The following is a 16,241-nucleotide window of genomic DNA, read 5'->3' as shown; positions in this document are numbered from 1 at the left end:
ATCTGTCATGCCTGGTTTAGGCGAGGAAATGTGTTTTTTAAGACATTTCAATAGTTTTTAACTCCAGGAAACACAAGTGCTCACTGAGAAAGGCCTTGAGCGGAAATTTTATGTACTCTGGCTTAACAGTCACTGACATTTGCGATAGTATAGTTAAACTTTAACCCTCAACTTAAGGAAACAAACATCTTTGCAATGAGCACTGCAATATTTTATTACCTTGTTTTCATGCCACGTAGTTTTATGTCACAAATCAAAATTCACTCTGATAAAGTTATTTAGTAACTTAGGTACGCACCTGTGAATACTTGCATTGTGATGTAGGTCACTTGGTCAACATTGCCATTCATTAACTGTGAGTTGTATCAAAGTCATTTTATCCCCAGGTGAACTGCTACCATTTCTCTTATTCAACTGTTTCCTTAACCCATACGCCTTTTATCATTTTACAGCCTCTGAGAATCACGTGACTGCCAGGAACACCAAAAACTTTCCCCGTAATCTTTGCTTTTACTGGTATAAAGGTTACTATCAAGGCTTTATTATCTAAGACACTTATACACACCAAAAAAGGTGTGTAAGGAGTGATTCAATCTCCCAAGCCTTTAAAAGGACAAACTTCCTCCACATCTGCGCAATCTTTCCTGACTGTCTAGTAAGATGGGCTGCAGACGCACAGACTGCCTGTCAAGGCCACTGTCAGGCTTTTTTGAAAACCTGGGATCACTTGTAGGCTCATATCCTCTTTATTTCTTTGTAATTCCTCTCGTACTCACAGCGGCACTCGGCGGAGGCTTCACTTTTCTCAATGACAGGCAGGACAATGACCTCGAACGGCAATATACGCCAAGGAAAGGACCCTCGAAGGCAACAAGAGCCTTCGTCATGGAGAACTTCCCCTACCACGATACAATGTTTTCAGAAGAGAGGTTGTACGACCAGGGCGACTTTGCATCCGTCATTGCTGTAGCGACAAACAACTCAAATATCCTAGCAAACCGGGCTTTTCAGGACGTCATCAGACTAGACAATAAGATCCTTAATATCACCGTGTACAACGGGACGCTGGGATTCAGCGAGTTGTGTGCCAAAGCCAATGGACAATGTGTCTCAAACACTATCCTGGAAATTCTTCGCTCTGAACATCAAACCAGGCTCACCCATCCATTTCATACATCCACATCCGGTCCGGTGTTTCTGGGCTCTGCGCTCGGCGGGGTCGTGACGACTGCCAACGGATCAGTCGTAAGCGCTCAGGCTATAAAGCTCCTGTACTACTTAGAAGATAAGGAAAGCACAGCTGATGCCTCAAAATTATGGCTGAGAGAATTTAAAAACCTCTTATCAGCTTGGAAGGACTGTAAACACATTACGGTACGTATCAAACTGCTACTAAAATATTTTATTCACTCATTTATTGACACTGGTTTTCAAGAAAAGCTGAACGTTTTCCAAGAACGTAATGTCCATGTTCTTACGTGTTTATTGCCGTGTTATGAGGTAATATTACAATCTTTGTTCTACCTCAGACATAACAAGGAATATTATTGAGTAAGTGCTGAACTCCACACCTCCCATGAGGCTTCATCTACTGTGTGAGAAAGACATCAACACACAGTAGAATTGACCCCTACTTGACCTTTCTTAACTAATGTTGTTGGCCTTTAAGGGGAAAATATACCTCGGTACGAATCCAAAGCTTTAATGTTGCTTGTAATGAACTTCGTAATTCAAATGTGTGGTCTTATGGGAACAGAAGCAACTGGATAAGGGGCAAACGAGGACAAGGAGTGGGATCTGGTGGCATTTTGTGGACAAAGTAAATACCGTGATTGCATAATTTGCAAAGGGCATTCAATTATTTTAGAACAGTTTTGTTGTTAAAGCTTCTGTGAGGAGTTTTTGTTGGTTATGAAATTAACTCTGCTTATATGACCTACAAAAGCAAACCAGACCATCAGCGACAAGATTTATTCTTTTAATGCCTGAAACTGCTGGCGAGGGCGAGGTGTCAAACCCAACGGTTAACTGTACACTGCCTTTGTTTACATTTTCCAGGGCAAAAACTTAAAGTGAGTGATACATATGATTGTTGAAAGAAGGCAGGATGAATTTCTTTTAAAAAACCACCACTTAAGCATCGACAGGGCAAAATCAGCAAACAGAAAAGAGGTACGGCTTTGGCTGAAAGTTCCTTAAAGGAGCTTTAAGGTAATCTCTTAAAATCAGAGTATTATGCGAAGATTCAAATATTTTAAAAAGTTATATGAGGTCAGCAACAAGAGCTTCTTTCAAGACAGGGATGCGCAAGTAAGAGCTTCATGTTATATCATAAAGATACCAGTTTCTCCGCCTACGTTAGCCTCATTTGACCTTAATAGAATGCAGGCACGAACCTGCCATGACTGGAAAAACACACCTTCTTTTTATGGCATTTGTGACATGGACTGTCATGAGTCCAAAATTCCCCACCAAAGTTTGCATACAATTTCTGATTATTATATATTTTTCACATTATGGCTTCATCTAACTGTCCAAATATACAGAGAGACCACTCCAAATGTTCCTTATATCAGCATCTCTCTCTTCATGTCACGTCCAGCCTCCAAACCTCCTGAGTGTGATCAATGAGTGGCATAATGTCACCCAACAGCAATGTGACAGTCTTCCAAGATGCATGAAAGCTGTGATTAAAAACCAGGTTATTCCATCAAATATTGATGTCTGAACTCTTCCCTGAGTTAAAACATCAGCATTCTGTTGTTTAAACATGAACGTGAAGTTGTTTTCTTTGCATTATTCCAGGTCTGAAAAACATCTTTTTTTGCATCTTTTGGTTTTCTTGTCATTTTCTGCAAATAAAGACCTAAATTGATTTGGAAGGAAGAAAAAATGTTGTATACAATAAAGTTAAATTAACTCAAACACAAACCTATAAATAGAAGAACCAGAGAAAAACACATTTTCGCAGTGGGCTCTTCATTTTTCCAGAGCTGTATTTTAAGCCTTTTTTTAATCTCACTAGGGGATTTTCAAAAAGCTGTTTAAAGGCCTTCATGCACTGTCATTAAAATAATTCTGGTGGAGAAATGCAAATTAGTCATACTAATTAATATGAAGTCTAAAAATAGCCCGGAAAAAAAAATAGGGGTGATTTGCATGCATTTGTCGAATACTCGGGTCCTTAAAACCAAACATTAGCATAAACAATGCAGAGGGCACGACCTTTGTGTCTTTGCAGCCAAGAACAAGAATGTTAGAATGTAATTCTGGGAATTGTAGTATAACTAAGAGAGAAAAACAAGGCATTCATTCGAACACATCACTACAAAATAACTCCTTTAATACATTTAACACCATAAAACACTTACGCATATTCTGTCTCATAACTGAGCGTATTTAGTCTCTGTTGACCTGAGATGCTAACAGAAGCATTAGCTCAGTTTCAAAAGTAAGCCCTGTTTATGCGGCTTATAGATGCATTTTCTTTACATACTCAGCGTGTCTGCTCCCACTCTATCTCTACACTTCCCTCTGAGATAACGTGCTTGGCAAGGCTGCAGACTCGCTGCTTTGTCCTGAAATCCAGGCTGTGCAGTCACACTGCTTTTATTGCTGTCGTGACATCCATGTGTAAACACTGCTGTCTGTCTGACTGAAGCGCTCACGTTGGCTTCGTTCTGCTGTGCTCTCTCCGTCTCAGGTGTCTTACTACACCTCCAAATCCAAGCAGGAGGAGATTGACAGTCACACCACAGATGGCGTCCCTTTATTCCTCATCACTTATGCCTGTGCGATCACCTTCTCCGTGATATCCTGCCTGAGGTAAGCAGTGATCAGTGACTGTCACACGGCGAGCGGTTTCCTGAGTGCAAGCCAAGTACGGCACGCACAGAGCTGTTGTTTATCAAAGTGACGGATGAAGGGAAGACATTGGCAGCTTACATGTTCTCATCATAACAGCTTTCTTCATCTAAAGCAGCATTACTACAATTTAAATTGTACTAAAAATTCAGTCGTTTTTTGATTATCAAAGAAGGTCCACAGTTTAAAGTTCATTTGGTTTAGGTGTTATTCATAGCAGGTATTTTTATGTGTCTGTTTTTGGGACATGCAGAGAGTGGGACAAATGGAAAAAACACCTGATGAGTTCAAGAAAATCCATAAAAAACATAATAAAGTGCAGGATCAAAATATAAAGTAGAACAGTAAGTGAACAGGACGCGAGCTTTTATCACACTGTTAAACTTGATCGCAGGAACCTCTTTGATTTAGTTGTGTAAAACTTTAAAGAAGTCTCATTTTATAGGTGGAAATTCAGAATTTAATTGCAGGTTTTAAAGTGTGAACGTGCTACCTTTAAAAGAAGAAGTAGCACAAACATCTACTTGTAGGTCAAAGGTTAAACTCAAAGGAAAACAAATTAACCCTTCCTTGGTTCAACACACCTACGTGGTGGGTCATGTTAGCTCACTTTTACAGATAAGATTGACAGTGCTGTGTTACTGACTGATTGCTCATTCAGTCACTTGGCTTTAGGACTCTTCTTTACATGTATTACTTTAGATTAGACATTTAAAGGTGTTTTTCTTCCATGTTTAGTCGCGAGCAGTCTCTTTCTTCCCTGCCCTTTCTGATACATTGCTAACTTTATTTGTGTTACTGCAACCTATAGATCAGTAGAGCAGTGTGAAACTTGTAGCCGGAATGTGAATGCATTAAAACAGATTAAACGAGGACCAACACATGTAACGTTGCTTCATATCACTTATAGTGGTCAGAAACTCAGCAGGGTTTCTTTTATCATTTAAAGACATATATTTATTATAGATATAATGTTACAATGTTGGATGTCCAGACTAAACTTGGGTGAAGTTTCAAATCTGTAGGTAAAAGTATGTTGGAGTAATCTCCTGCTAAAAAAGTCTCAGTCTGCAGGCTGCTGTGAACGCTTTCCTTCTCCAGACACTTCACTTTGTGATGTCACAAAGTTGAGGAACTCTATATTTGGGCATCTGCCCAAGACAAAGCAGAACTTCCTGCCCCTGGTACAGTTCAAGGACCCGCCCACCCAGCAGCTCAGTCTGTCTCACTCATTTTTTTCACTCCACCACTCTGCTTAACGGCTCTGATCGTCAAGTTGGTTAAGAATGTTGGAGAAAGTTTTTCTTTGGCTGTGAAGGAAAGACATCAGCGTTTGCTTTTCAAGCAGACATTTATTTTAAATCGGACAAGTGAAGTTTGCTCTTTGCCGACACCTCTGTAACACGGCTACAAGGTAGTAGACGTGCCTCAAACACTGAGCTCTGCCCCTCGGCAGGCTTCAGAGAGCTGGCCAATCAGAAGAAAGCGGGCTTGTAGGGACGGGGTTTATTAAAGGGACAGAGCTGACTGAGTCGTTTCAGGTTGTATGAGGGCCTGCACAGAGCACCAGTGTGAGAAAAATGAGGAGTTCTTTTAACTGTAAACTATGCTAAGCTACTCCACAGGTATCACGGAGTGAATTATGAAGCTTAAAATTAGCATAATACCCCCCCTTTAAGTACAGGTGTGAACACACCCAAGATCCTATCACTCAGGCCACACACAGATCTGGTCTGTGACGCATTTATCCACATATGTCTGGCAGTGTGTAGGCACGTGTCCCAGGCCACATGAAGCACTGCCCACTCTCCCCATATCCACGGCAACAATGTCCCAAGGTTCATTGCTCTTAGTGATATGAATGTGTACTCCAGGGTCAGACAGTATAATGACTTCACTGTTGGGTGTGGTTAAAGGTACAACATTCTAATAAGGTTCAACTAGAGGGCATAGCTGCAAAGCATTGTAGCTCTCCACCCTGGTGCTAAGCTGTGTTTCAAAAGATTATTCTCTGGCTTCTCGGTCAAGCGTGTGAAATTCAACTCAAAAGTGTTGCCTTTTTTGTTGCATGATTTTCAACAACTTCCCTGTTTTTACCTCCTTAACAGATTGGACAATGTGAGGAACAAGGTGTGGGTGGCCGTCTTTGGCGTCTTCTCTTCTGGCCTGGCTATTATCTCCTCGTTTGGCTTGCTGCTTTATATCGGAGTGCCGTTTGTTATAACGGTTGCAAACTCTCCTTTCCTGATACTCGGTGAGAAAAGCATCTTTTGTTTCCTCGCTGCAGTTTTAAGTCCAACATCCATGAAGTGATATACTGCATTGACATTAAAACAGCTGCATATATTAGACTACTAGGGGCTTGTTTTTTATGCTGCATTAATTCCTTTAAAATGTTTCTCACAAATGAAAATATTTCAAACTTTTGCATCATGAATATATTTGTTTTTCCAGGTATTGGTCTCAACAACATGTTCGTTATGATCTCCGACTGGCAGCACACCAAAGTGAAAGACTCAGTCCCGGAGAGGATGGCTCACTCCTACAAAGAAGCCATCATGTCCATCACCATCACCTTCCTGACCGACCTCCTCAAGTTCTCCATCGGCGTCACGTCCGACTTCCCGGCAGTGCAGTCGTTCTGCTTCTACACCAGCGTCTCCATCATATTCTGCTACTTGTACACCATCACCTTCTTCGGAGCCTTCCTGGCTCTGAACGGGAGGCGAGAAGCCGACAACAGGCACTGGCTGACCTGCGTGAAAATACCCTCAGACAAACTCGATGATCACTCTGATGTATATAACATCTGCTGTGTGGGAGGCGGCTATGATCCCAACACGGGAGCAGAGAAAAAACAGCCAGCCAGTAATTTCTTTAAGGATTACTACGGCCCGTTTTTGATCAAACCCTGGGTCAAGGCGGCTGTAATCTGCCTCTTTGGGGTTTATTTATCTGCTAGTATTTATGGATGTTTCCATGTACAACAGGGGATTGAGCTCTATGATCTGGCTGCTGATAACTCCCACGTTACAACCTTCAACAGGAAGGACAGGCAGTATTTTTCTGCTTACGGTCCAACTGTGATGGTTATTGTTAGTGAGGAATTCCCATATTGGAATCAGACGAGTAGGGTACGGCTTCAGGGATGCATAGAGGACTTTAAAGGGCTTCAGTTTGTAGCTAAAGATATCTACACATCGTGGCTTGACTCTTATTCCTCATATGGAGAAGAGTCACGTTTAAATCTAGACGATAAAGATGTTTTTCTCAAGAATGTATCAAATTTTTTTGACTTATATCCGTTTTTCAAGCAAGACGTAAACCTCGCCAGAGATGCCATCCATGCATCCCGCTTCTTCATTCAGACCGTTAATATAACTGACGGCAGCATGGAAATGAAGATGCTCAAAGGTCTTACAGCCACTGCAGAAAAATGCGGCGCCGCATCTTTATCAGTCTACAACCAGAAGTTCATCTTCTACGACCAGTATGATGTGGTAGTGAAGAGCACGATTAAGAATGTGGGCGTGATCACAGCTGTGATGCTGGTCGTCTCCCTCCTCCTGATCCCAGACCCCCTCTGCTCGCTGTGGGTGACTTTCTCCATCGGCTCGGTGACGGCGGGGGTGACTGGTTTCATGTGGCTCTGGGACGTCAGCCTCGATTCCATATCCATGATTGTTTTCACTGTGTGCATCGGCTTCACCGTCGATTTCACTGCTCACATTTCTTATGCCTTCGTCTCCAGCAAGAAAACTAGTCCCAACGACAAGGCCGTGGACGCTCTCACTAATCTAGGCTATCCCATACTTCAAGGGGCTTTCTCTACAATACTGGGGGTGTCCGTGTTGTCTACGTCCGAATTTAACACATTCAGGACTTTTTTTAAGATCTTCTTTCTGGTCATGTTTATCGGGATGCTGCACGGCCTCATTTTCATCCCAGTTATTCTGACGTTACTGACAGGTCGATCAAAGAAAGAGGAAAGTAAAGAGAAGTGTTTAAAAATCAGCAAATTCTGAACACTGTTACAAGATCATGTTCGGAAGGTAAATTCACTCACAGATCCCATAATCGAAACACGATCCAAGAGCAACGATCTCTGTAAGCCAATCAGGTTTTTGCTAGGATATTTATGCGAGAACATGTTTAAGTTATGGTGCACTGTAAGTTATTATTTTTAATATATCCTGTATATACATATATATATATATATATATTATCTTAATTTAATCATTTTAAGATTTTTTTTGTGATTTTAAAATTTGAATACCTATTTTTTTAATACAACTGAATGATCAAACTTTTGCTTCAATAATGTGCAATAATGATGCCTCCACATTCCACTGGAGGTGCTCACTACTTTATAATTTTAACAAATGACAATAAAGTTGTTTCATATTAAACGTATTTATATATATATATGTTTGCACGTATTGTGTCCTTTTTTTGTGTAGAAACTGACTTAGTTGTTAGAGCTAGAGCTACTGACTTAGAAAGTGACCATAAATCAGCTGTTGTGCATTTAAATATCATGATGCAAGGCCACTAAGAGCTTATTATTATTTGCCATATTACTTAAAGTCCAATGCCTCTTATTTGGCAACAAAAATGTAGAATTAGTCGACTCTCACTTGTCGATAACGGCAGAAATCACCATCTATAAAGACTATATAATAAAGATTTAAAGATGACAAGCACCAAATGATCAGCAGAGCGGGAGTCGTACCTGCCATCAGTGCATCGAACCAGCGCCCCTAAAGACTGTATAATATAAAGGTAGGTTAGATTATCAATCAATTTGCAGATGACTTGCTGTTCTATTATTTAACAAATGTATTGCCAAGCATTTTTATATTGCACTCTTATTGCATAATGTTTTAACTAAATCATTTGATGATACAATGATGGCTGGCTAGGTTACAGCTCAATGGTAAATCACTGGTAAAATCTCCGAGCATTGTGTTGGTTTGGGGTTTTCTGTAAAGCTAATTATACAAGAATCATTTTGACATATACCAAACAGTAGTCTGAATTAGTCGCTTCAACACGTGACAGTGATGTTTGTGATATAGCTGCATTTGAGCCCTGAAATCCCTGTGAACAGGGTTCAGAAGCAGCTCAGAACTTTCACAGTAACACTAACAAATCCGCCATATCAGGCAGAAAGAAATCACATCCTTCCTATCTTCTGTAAGGCTCACACACTATTTAAAATGCCACATAATTCTAAAGTGTAATAATCGAGCAGCACTACAATTTCTCCAATCCAGGAAGTGGTGTTGATGACATATCCTCCTCCCAGCTGGCAGCGTATTAACATAAAGAAGCCATTGTCCTTGCAGATGGTTCACACTTCCAAAGAAAGCGCTATGTCCACCTTCACCACAGTCATCGTCGCCATGACTGATGTTTCAGGATTCCAATAAATTGCCCATTTTATTTTTCTTCTTCTTTTTCTTTCCATCCATTTTTGTAACACCAACACCGAAAGGAAATCAAAAACCATCACATGTTGATAGAGTAAAAAGATCTATCAAGCAAACAAGCTTTGATTCAAACAGCGAGTTAGGAGAGTTGGAAGTCCTGCTGTCCTCTTTGTGACTGTAATTTCTGTTGTTTTGTGATGCACAGCTCCGCTCCTGTAAAGCTCTGGATTTAAAGGCAAAGCGGCTCAATTAAAACGATTCACTTTCTCCTGATATACCGGGACACAGTTCTTACTGTGATGGCAGCTGTTGGATTTCCTCTCTATATCTGTTTGCTTGCAGATGTGAGGATTTGAAGAACGGACAAGCAAGCAGCCTCGGATGCAGCTTTATGTAGAATAGGCTGGTCAAGAGCTCCAGGAGGTCTTCAGGTTACAACTCCCATCGTCCCCAGTGGACCATTCAGCACGCGGGTCGGCTCTCAGCTCTGCCACACTCCGTCACGCCTGTCTTCCTCTGCCTCCTTCCAGGACGAGATGCCTCTGGCCCAACACGGCGTGACGTGACATGCCCCTGCGCCCGAGCACAGGGAGAGAGCGACCCCAGAACCAGAAAGACTCATAGATTGCTGATGCGGTGTAGTTGCTTGGCAAACACATGGCTTGCTTCAACTATAAATTAGTTTATTGATTAGAGACATGTCTAGTTTGAAGAGAAGACACCATCATGAATGCTTTGCAATGTTTTGTATGAGACTAAATACACAGAACATTTTGGAATAACAAAGAGGCTTCTTTTTTGGCATGTTATAGTTTGCTTGGTGCATTGAAGGTGGAGGTGAGAACATAAATACACCTATGAAGTTTGCAACTACTGTTTCTGTGGATAAAAGTTTTGGAGTTGATCTTACGTACAGCAAAATAATAAAAACTCCCAAACAAACCCTTACAGCAAAGGCCAAAACTGACTCTATTCTGATAAAAGACTGGACGTGTGTGTGGTTTATGGTAAATGGTAAATGGACTGTACTAAAAGCACTTTTCTAGTCTTTACGACCACTCAAAGCTGCTTTTACACTACATATCACATTCACCTATTCACACACACATTCATACACTGATGGCAGAGGCTTCTACGTAATCAGTTATCACATTCATAACTTTACCCATTTGCTATGCCACCAGGAATTTGGGGTTCAGTGTCTTGCCCAAGGACACTTCGACATGTAGCCTGAGGGAGCTGGGGATCAAACCTCCGACCTTTCGATTGAAAGACGATCGACTTTACCACTGAGCCACAGCCGCCCCTTGTGAAGAAAGTCAAATTAAAGTGGACACGTCAAATTTTCTAAGCTAATATTCGTTAACAATTCAGTTGTTGTGCCTTGAAAGCATCACATGAATTCTATTTCTCTCCTTTTTCTAAGTGTATAACTTTGAGTTTGTGCTTGGAGACTTTGTATGTCAGTATGTGAAAGATGGCACATGATACAAGAGATGTTACAAACAGCAACATTTTCACATTTTCGCCCTACGATTACATTCAGTTTTACATTTTTCTCTTATTGGCCAAGCCGTGGAGTATTAATGTGAAAATTGTACATGATAATAAGTTTAGAAATGGAATTCAACAATTAATTTTGGAGGTGAAATAAAACAATCATACTGAACCCCACTGGTATTGCCTCCCTAAGGACAGTAAGCAAATAACAAATGAAATAAACATATAGGCCTAGATAATATCTCAGTGTATGTTTGTGTGCAAACTTAGACAACTCATTTCTCCCTCTCGCTTTATAGCATCAATTCAGTTTTTTCCAGCTGTATATTTTTACACCAATGAAATGGATGTAATTAGCCTCATTTGACGACTCTTGGAAGCCAAAGTGAGAAAAAAAAATCTCTATCAATTGATCCTAATTAGACGTTAATTTTGATAAATCAGCCGATAATTCACATCAGTTTCAGTCATGGACAGCTCATTTACTGCTTCATCAGTTTCAGCACCGGACAGCTCCCTCGCCGCGCCACCAAACACTGCGCCGTGATTGACAGAGTGCACAGCCATACGCGGATCAATGGCGCCTCTGGAGCCCTATGAGATGATGAAGGAGACGGGCTTTAAGCGCGAGCAGCTCCTGATGTATCTCTTCGTGGCTTCTGTAGGCCTACTTAATGCTTGTTGTGGTCGGAAGAGGGCGGAGTGCGTTTGTCATCCAAGTGAGAGGCTCCCTGACTGGTGCCTCCTCAAAAATATATAAATATAATAACAACCAGCCCCCTTACCCCTCCCTTCCTCCTCGTTTTGATTCAGTCTATGTAGCCTACACGCAGGAGGAGAGCGTCCTCCGCACAGCAGAGCCAAGACAGTCTTGTCTACAGAGAGAGAGGTGGGGGAAACAGCTGCAAGCAAATCCTCAGCATCAACAAGCTGTATGAGGCATCAGTAAAGAAGAAGAAGAAGAAGAAGAAGAGAAGATTTGAAGAGGACAGCGAGGGGGCTCCTTACGTTTCCCCCTCCTCCGCTTTTTGATTCAAATAACAGAGGCGTGGAGCTTGCAAGAATATCCTACAAGTGGTGAAGCGATGCTTTAGCGGAGCAGATTTTTTTCCACAACACGCCCGCCCAACGACACTGTAATTCCGAGCAGCAATCCCCCAAACATCTGTGGACGCTTTCTGCAGGGAGATGGCTGTTTTCCGGCTGTCGTTGCTGCTGCAAGTGGGATTTGTGATCGGATCAAACCATAAATACGCGGAATGGTCGGCGCATGGGAAAGATATCAGAGCACGGGAGGAAATTCACGGCGCTCAGACGCACCGTCGGCAGCTGGCGCACCTCCGTGCGCCTTATCATCCACCCGGGGAGACGGGGGAGCTGCCGCAGAAAATAGAGGAACATCTCCCCAGGGTGGTCACGGCTTTTCTTCACACGGGGGACTCGACCACCTTAAAGCACGCCAACTGCTCGCGGAAATACGAGCTCACCTCTCTGCGGGGAAGGTCACAAGCCACCCCGCATTACTCCATGAACAGCGTGCTGGATACGGTGCTGCACGCCACAAACTTCCTCAGCATGATCCTGCAAGCCAACAGGTCCAGGGAGCACAGTCTCCGGCGAGACATTGAGTGGTATCACGCCTTAGTGAGGAGTATACTGGAGGGAGACTCCAAGATTCACCGGGCTGTTGTCACTTTCAACTCGGATTCAGCCATGGCAGGGCCAATGGTGCTCCTCCAAGCCACCAGGGCAGAAGGAGAAATAGTCCTCCAAGACCTCTCCAGCGTGGCCCATCACCATCTGCACAACCGCACAGCAGACACAGAGTGGTACCACGATGTCAAAGACAGGAAGAAGCCCAGTTTCCACAAGAAGGCGCTGAGCCAAGATCTGAAATCAGTTGACAATTCTTTAAATAGAGGAGAGAGTTTTATCCCGGACAAGACGCATGTGAAATGGTCTGCGCCCTACCTGGAGTGTGAAAATGGGAATTTTGTTCCACGATGGCTTTTGACCTTATCCGCTGCTTTCTATGGCCTGAAGCCCAACCTGGCTCCTGAATTCAGGTAGGCACACAGATGGTTGCACACCGAGCTGTGGTGTTATAAATAGAAAAAGCTGGTAAACAACAAGCTCAGCAAACACCACTGAAAGACCCCGTTCAGACGCTGTTCTCACACACCTTTACTTGTGTTATAAAGCTACACATTTCGGAAAGATTTATGTCAGCAGAAAGGTGAGTTCAGGTACATTTAAACACCAATAAATCTCCAATCCTGATACATGAAGGGCCTTTAAATAAGGGCATTTAGGGCCTTAATTGATCATACATGCCTCTCTTTCCTCCCCAAACATACCGCAGCTTCCCCTCCTGTTATACAAGGGGGGGTTTCTTCTCTCTTTCTGTCTGACAAGGCGGCGGGATGCTAAAAATAACCCTGGATGTTACTGGATGTAGCGGTGGTGGAAACCTCTGGCTACAGGCCCTAATTCATTTTTCAAACTCACTCTCCTGCGTGCTTTACTACTCAGGAAATGTCGTGTGCCCTTTACTTTCCCTTCTTGAAGTGGGGGCGGCTACTAAATCTGCGATGAGTCAGAATCCTCCTGATGAGAGACGGCCAATTTTTTTTTTATAAGGAAAGCACAGCAGCCAGCATCAGCAGAGGAAGAAATGATGAAATGTGCCTCATGTTTGGGTGTTTTTCACAATCCATGTCCTAAAGCCGTCCCTGCTGCAGCCCTCTTGTGTAATGTGCCACTGGTCCTGATATGCACTGGAATAGTCAAGAGTAAAAAGTCCATATGATCCTGACCGACATCTTCTCAATGAATATTTAATCCAGATCACTACATGTGTGTGTACTGCCTGGGATGAATCTTTAATTGATACACTGGAGTCGCTCACAGGCAGGCACAGATTGCAAATGAGTCAAAACCTGCAGTGATTATACTGTAATGTGCTATCAGCTACCTGGTGTTATCCCAGAGCAGCTCCACTCACTTAGTCTCAGTTTCCCACTAAAGCAATCTGACAGGAAATTAGCCTGCACACTCCAGACTTACACTTACTCCAGACCAGAACCACAGTTTACAGTGTATTTATAAAGCAACATTTATGATCGACTTTCCGTCCGTAGCCAAAGGAGCCGTTCTGTTGTCCATTATTTCCCCTTCTGCGGCCTCCTCCGTAAGATCGAAGGTGCGACATGTGTGGGCGTTTGGTTTTATTTAATGTCCCTGGAGAGTGTCCTGTTCAGCCGCACTAAAAGACACATCCCGCTGTGCTTCCAAGAGCAGAACAGCAATATCTATTCATGAATTGGTATCTTATGGATTGCTTGTGGAGCTAATGATTTGATCTAACTGAATATATCGATAAGTTGGGAAATATGCTTATTCACTTTCTTGTGAAGAATAAAATGAGACTCAACGCCATTCTCAAACGTATAAGCTAAGTTTGCTTAGACTGCTAGCAAGGGGAAACAGCTAGCCTGAATACATCCTTTGATTTGAAGGGGTTGGTAGGCGTCTTTCATCTCTCCAGGGTAGCTGGAGAATTTGATGATTGTAACTTATCATGTCGGTGCGGTAAATATGAAGCTACCACCAGCAGCAAGTTAGCTTAGGTTAGCATAAAGACCACAAGCATGGGTAAACAGTTAGCATGGATTTGTCCGCTTGATATGTTGATTTTATCACCTTTTGACCTCTAACTTTTTGGCCGACTGAAAAGTTAGATATTGTTACTTCTCTCATGTGTGTGTAAAAAGGAAGCTACCACTCGCAAGCTAGTAAGCATTGCTAAGTAAACAGACTGATAGCAGGGGTTAAAAGCTAGCTTGACTTTAGGTTGGCGCCGGACTCTAGAAAGCCAAGCCAAGAAAAAATCTCCCATAAAACCACAACGTATTTTTTTTATACATTTGTTTTTGAACAGAATAAAATGGAGCCAAGCTAGTTGTTACGAGTCTTTATGTCGAGCTAAGCTAACTGGGCGTCACATAGCATCAGAGGGGTATTGAAATCTAAGCTATCTCTCGGCAGGACATTGACACCATTTGCCGCTCCTTCGCGTCCTTTTTGTCATTTCTCATCTCTCTCCAGTTTGTTTTTCTCAGACGCTAATATCAAAGTAGCGGGCGTCTCATCCTGCATCCTCACTCTGCCTCAGCAGATAAGAAACTGGAGAGGAGGGGATAATATAACTGCCTCAGACAGCAGCTCTCCTCCGTTTCCCCTCCAGTTGAATACATAATCAATACAACAATGAATTAATAATGAAAGATGTAGAACAACAACCCTGCATGGGCCATCTTGATTCCGGGCTTTTAATGCTTCAGTCACTTCCTGTTTGGGGTGATGAAGTCAGGGGAAGCAAGGTGACTTGTTTTGAGTCTTTACGCACCCTGAATTTAGAACACAAATTTTGAAGCATTTTTTTACTGCTGTTTGTTTGCTGAACGCGCAGGTGCTAAAAAACTAATGTGACTTGTTAGAGCCGGGGTGTATGGACATGTGTTTGAGATACATCGACCTGTTGTTTCTGTGAAGGTGTAAGAAATCGCACCTCTCAGACTTCATCTCTTCTCTTGCCGTCTGTCTCTTCAGTTGCACTCGAGTCACAGGGGAGGCCGCTTAGACCACACAGAGAGGACTGGCTGTTTTCAAGCTTAGTGTGTATCTGTGTGTGTGTTTGGAAGCTGAAACATTCTTGAGGATGAAGTATTGTCCGATTTGGCAGATCAGTCAGATTTGAACAAATACACAAAATGGGAATTGACCATATTCACAAGGCGGCCATTTTCCTTTGATGTCATGCCCAGGGTTGGAAGCTCAAATGCTGTTATAATGTCCTGCTGCTGTCTTCCAGGTTGGAAGTGTACTAAACGTAAATCAGGAAAAAAAAGCGTATTATTTCAATGCTTCCAGATTATCAGCAATTAAAAGGACAATGGACAGGGAAAATTGGGACGGATGTCGAGCCATATTTCCAGGTGAAACATATCTCATCACCCATTAGCTAACGCCAGTCAACAGCAAACATTTGCATTCAATCACTTACTAGATATTATTGCCTTTAGTGGTTGACTGCTAACATTGCTGTTTAATAATGTTTTACAATACGATGGAAAGAGCACAAGTTTGTAGTTATTGTTAATGTTAGCTAGGAAGTGGATGTCAGCTAACACTACTGTTTGATGGTGTTGTACGATACAATAAAAAAGGCATACAGTACATTTGTAGCTAATGTTCATGTTAGCTAGGAAGTGGTTGAATGCTAAGATTACTGTTTGATAGTGTTGTACGATACAATAAAAGGCATATGGTACATTTGTAGCTATTGTTAATGTTAGCTAGGAAGTGGATGTCAGCTAACACTACTGTTTGATGGTGTTGTACGATACAATAAAAGGCACACGTACATTTGTAGCTAATGTTCAT

The 16,241-nt window shown here is 42.3% G+C and overlaps 2 protein-coding genes across 2 annotated transcripts in view; both read left to right on the top strand.

Annotated features, from left to right (window-relative positions):
* Positions 1-660: 660 nt before the first annotated feature.
* Positions 661-7,889, top strand: LOC138596180 (patched domain-containing protein 3-like). Its single transcript, XM_069667797.1, has 4 exons — positions 661-1,374; positions 3,704-3,825; positions 5,973-6,118; positions 6,319-7,889. The coding sequence occupies exons 1-4, from the start codon at positions 661-663 to the stop codon at positions 7,887-7,889; spliced, it is 2,553 nt and encodes an 850-aa protein (XP_069523898.1).
* Positions 7,890-11,614: 3,725 nt separating this feature from the next.
* Positions 11,615-16,241, top strand: part of gpr158a (G protein-coupled receptor 158a) — an 81,997-nt gene continuing 77,370 nt past the window's right edge. The window contains exon 1 of the mRNA XM_069667625.1: positions 11,615-12,862. Coding sequence (XP_069523726.1) covers positions 11,985-12,862 — 878 coding nt within the window. The 5' untranslated portion in view covers positions 11,615-11,984. The remainder of the gene's footprint in view (positions 12,863-16,241) is intronic.

The sequence above is a fragment of the Semicossyphus pulcher genome, unplaced genomic scaffold (genome assembly GCF_022749685.1).
Source record: "Semicossyphus pulcher isolate SPU_LCO1_2020_fin unplaced genomic scaffold, fSemPul1.0.p SCAF_18, whole genome shotgun sequence".
In the NCBI taxonomy this organism is placed as follows: Eukaryota; Metazoa; Chordata; class Actinopteri; order Labriformes; family Labridae; genus Semicossyphus; species Semicossyphus pulcher.
The sequence above is the reverse complement of the archived record's forward strand: the minus strand, read 5'-3'. Positions and strand labels throughout refer to the sequence as shown.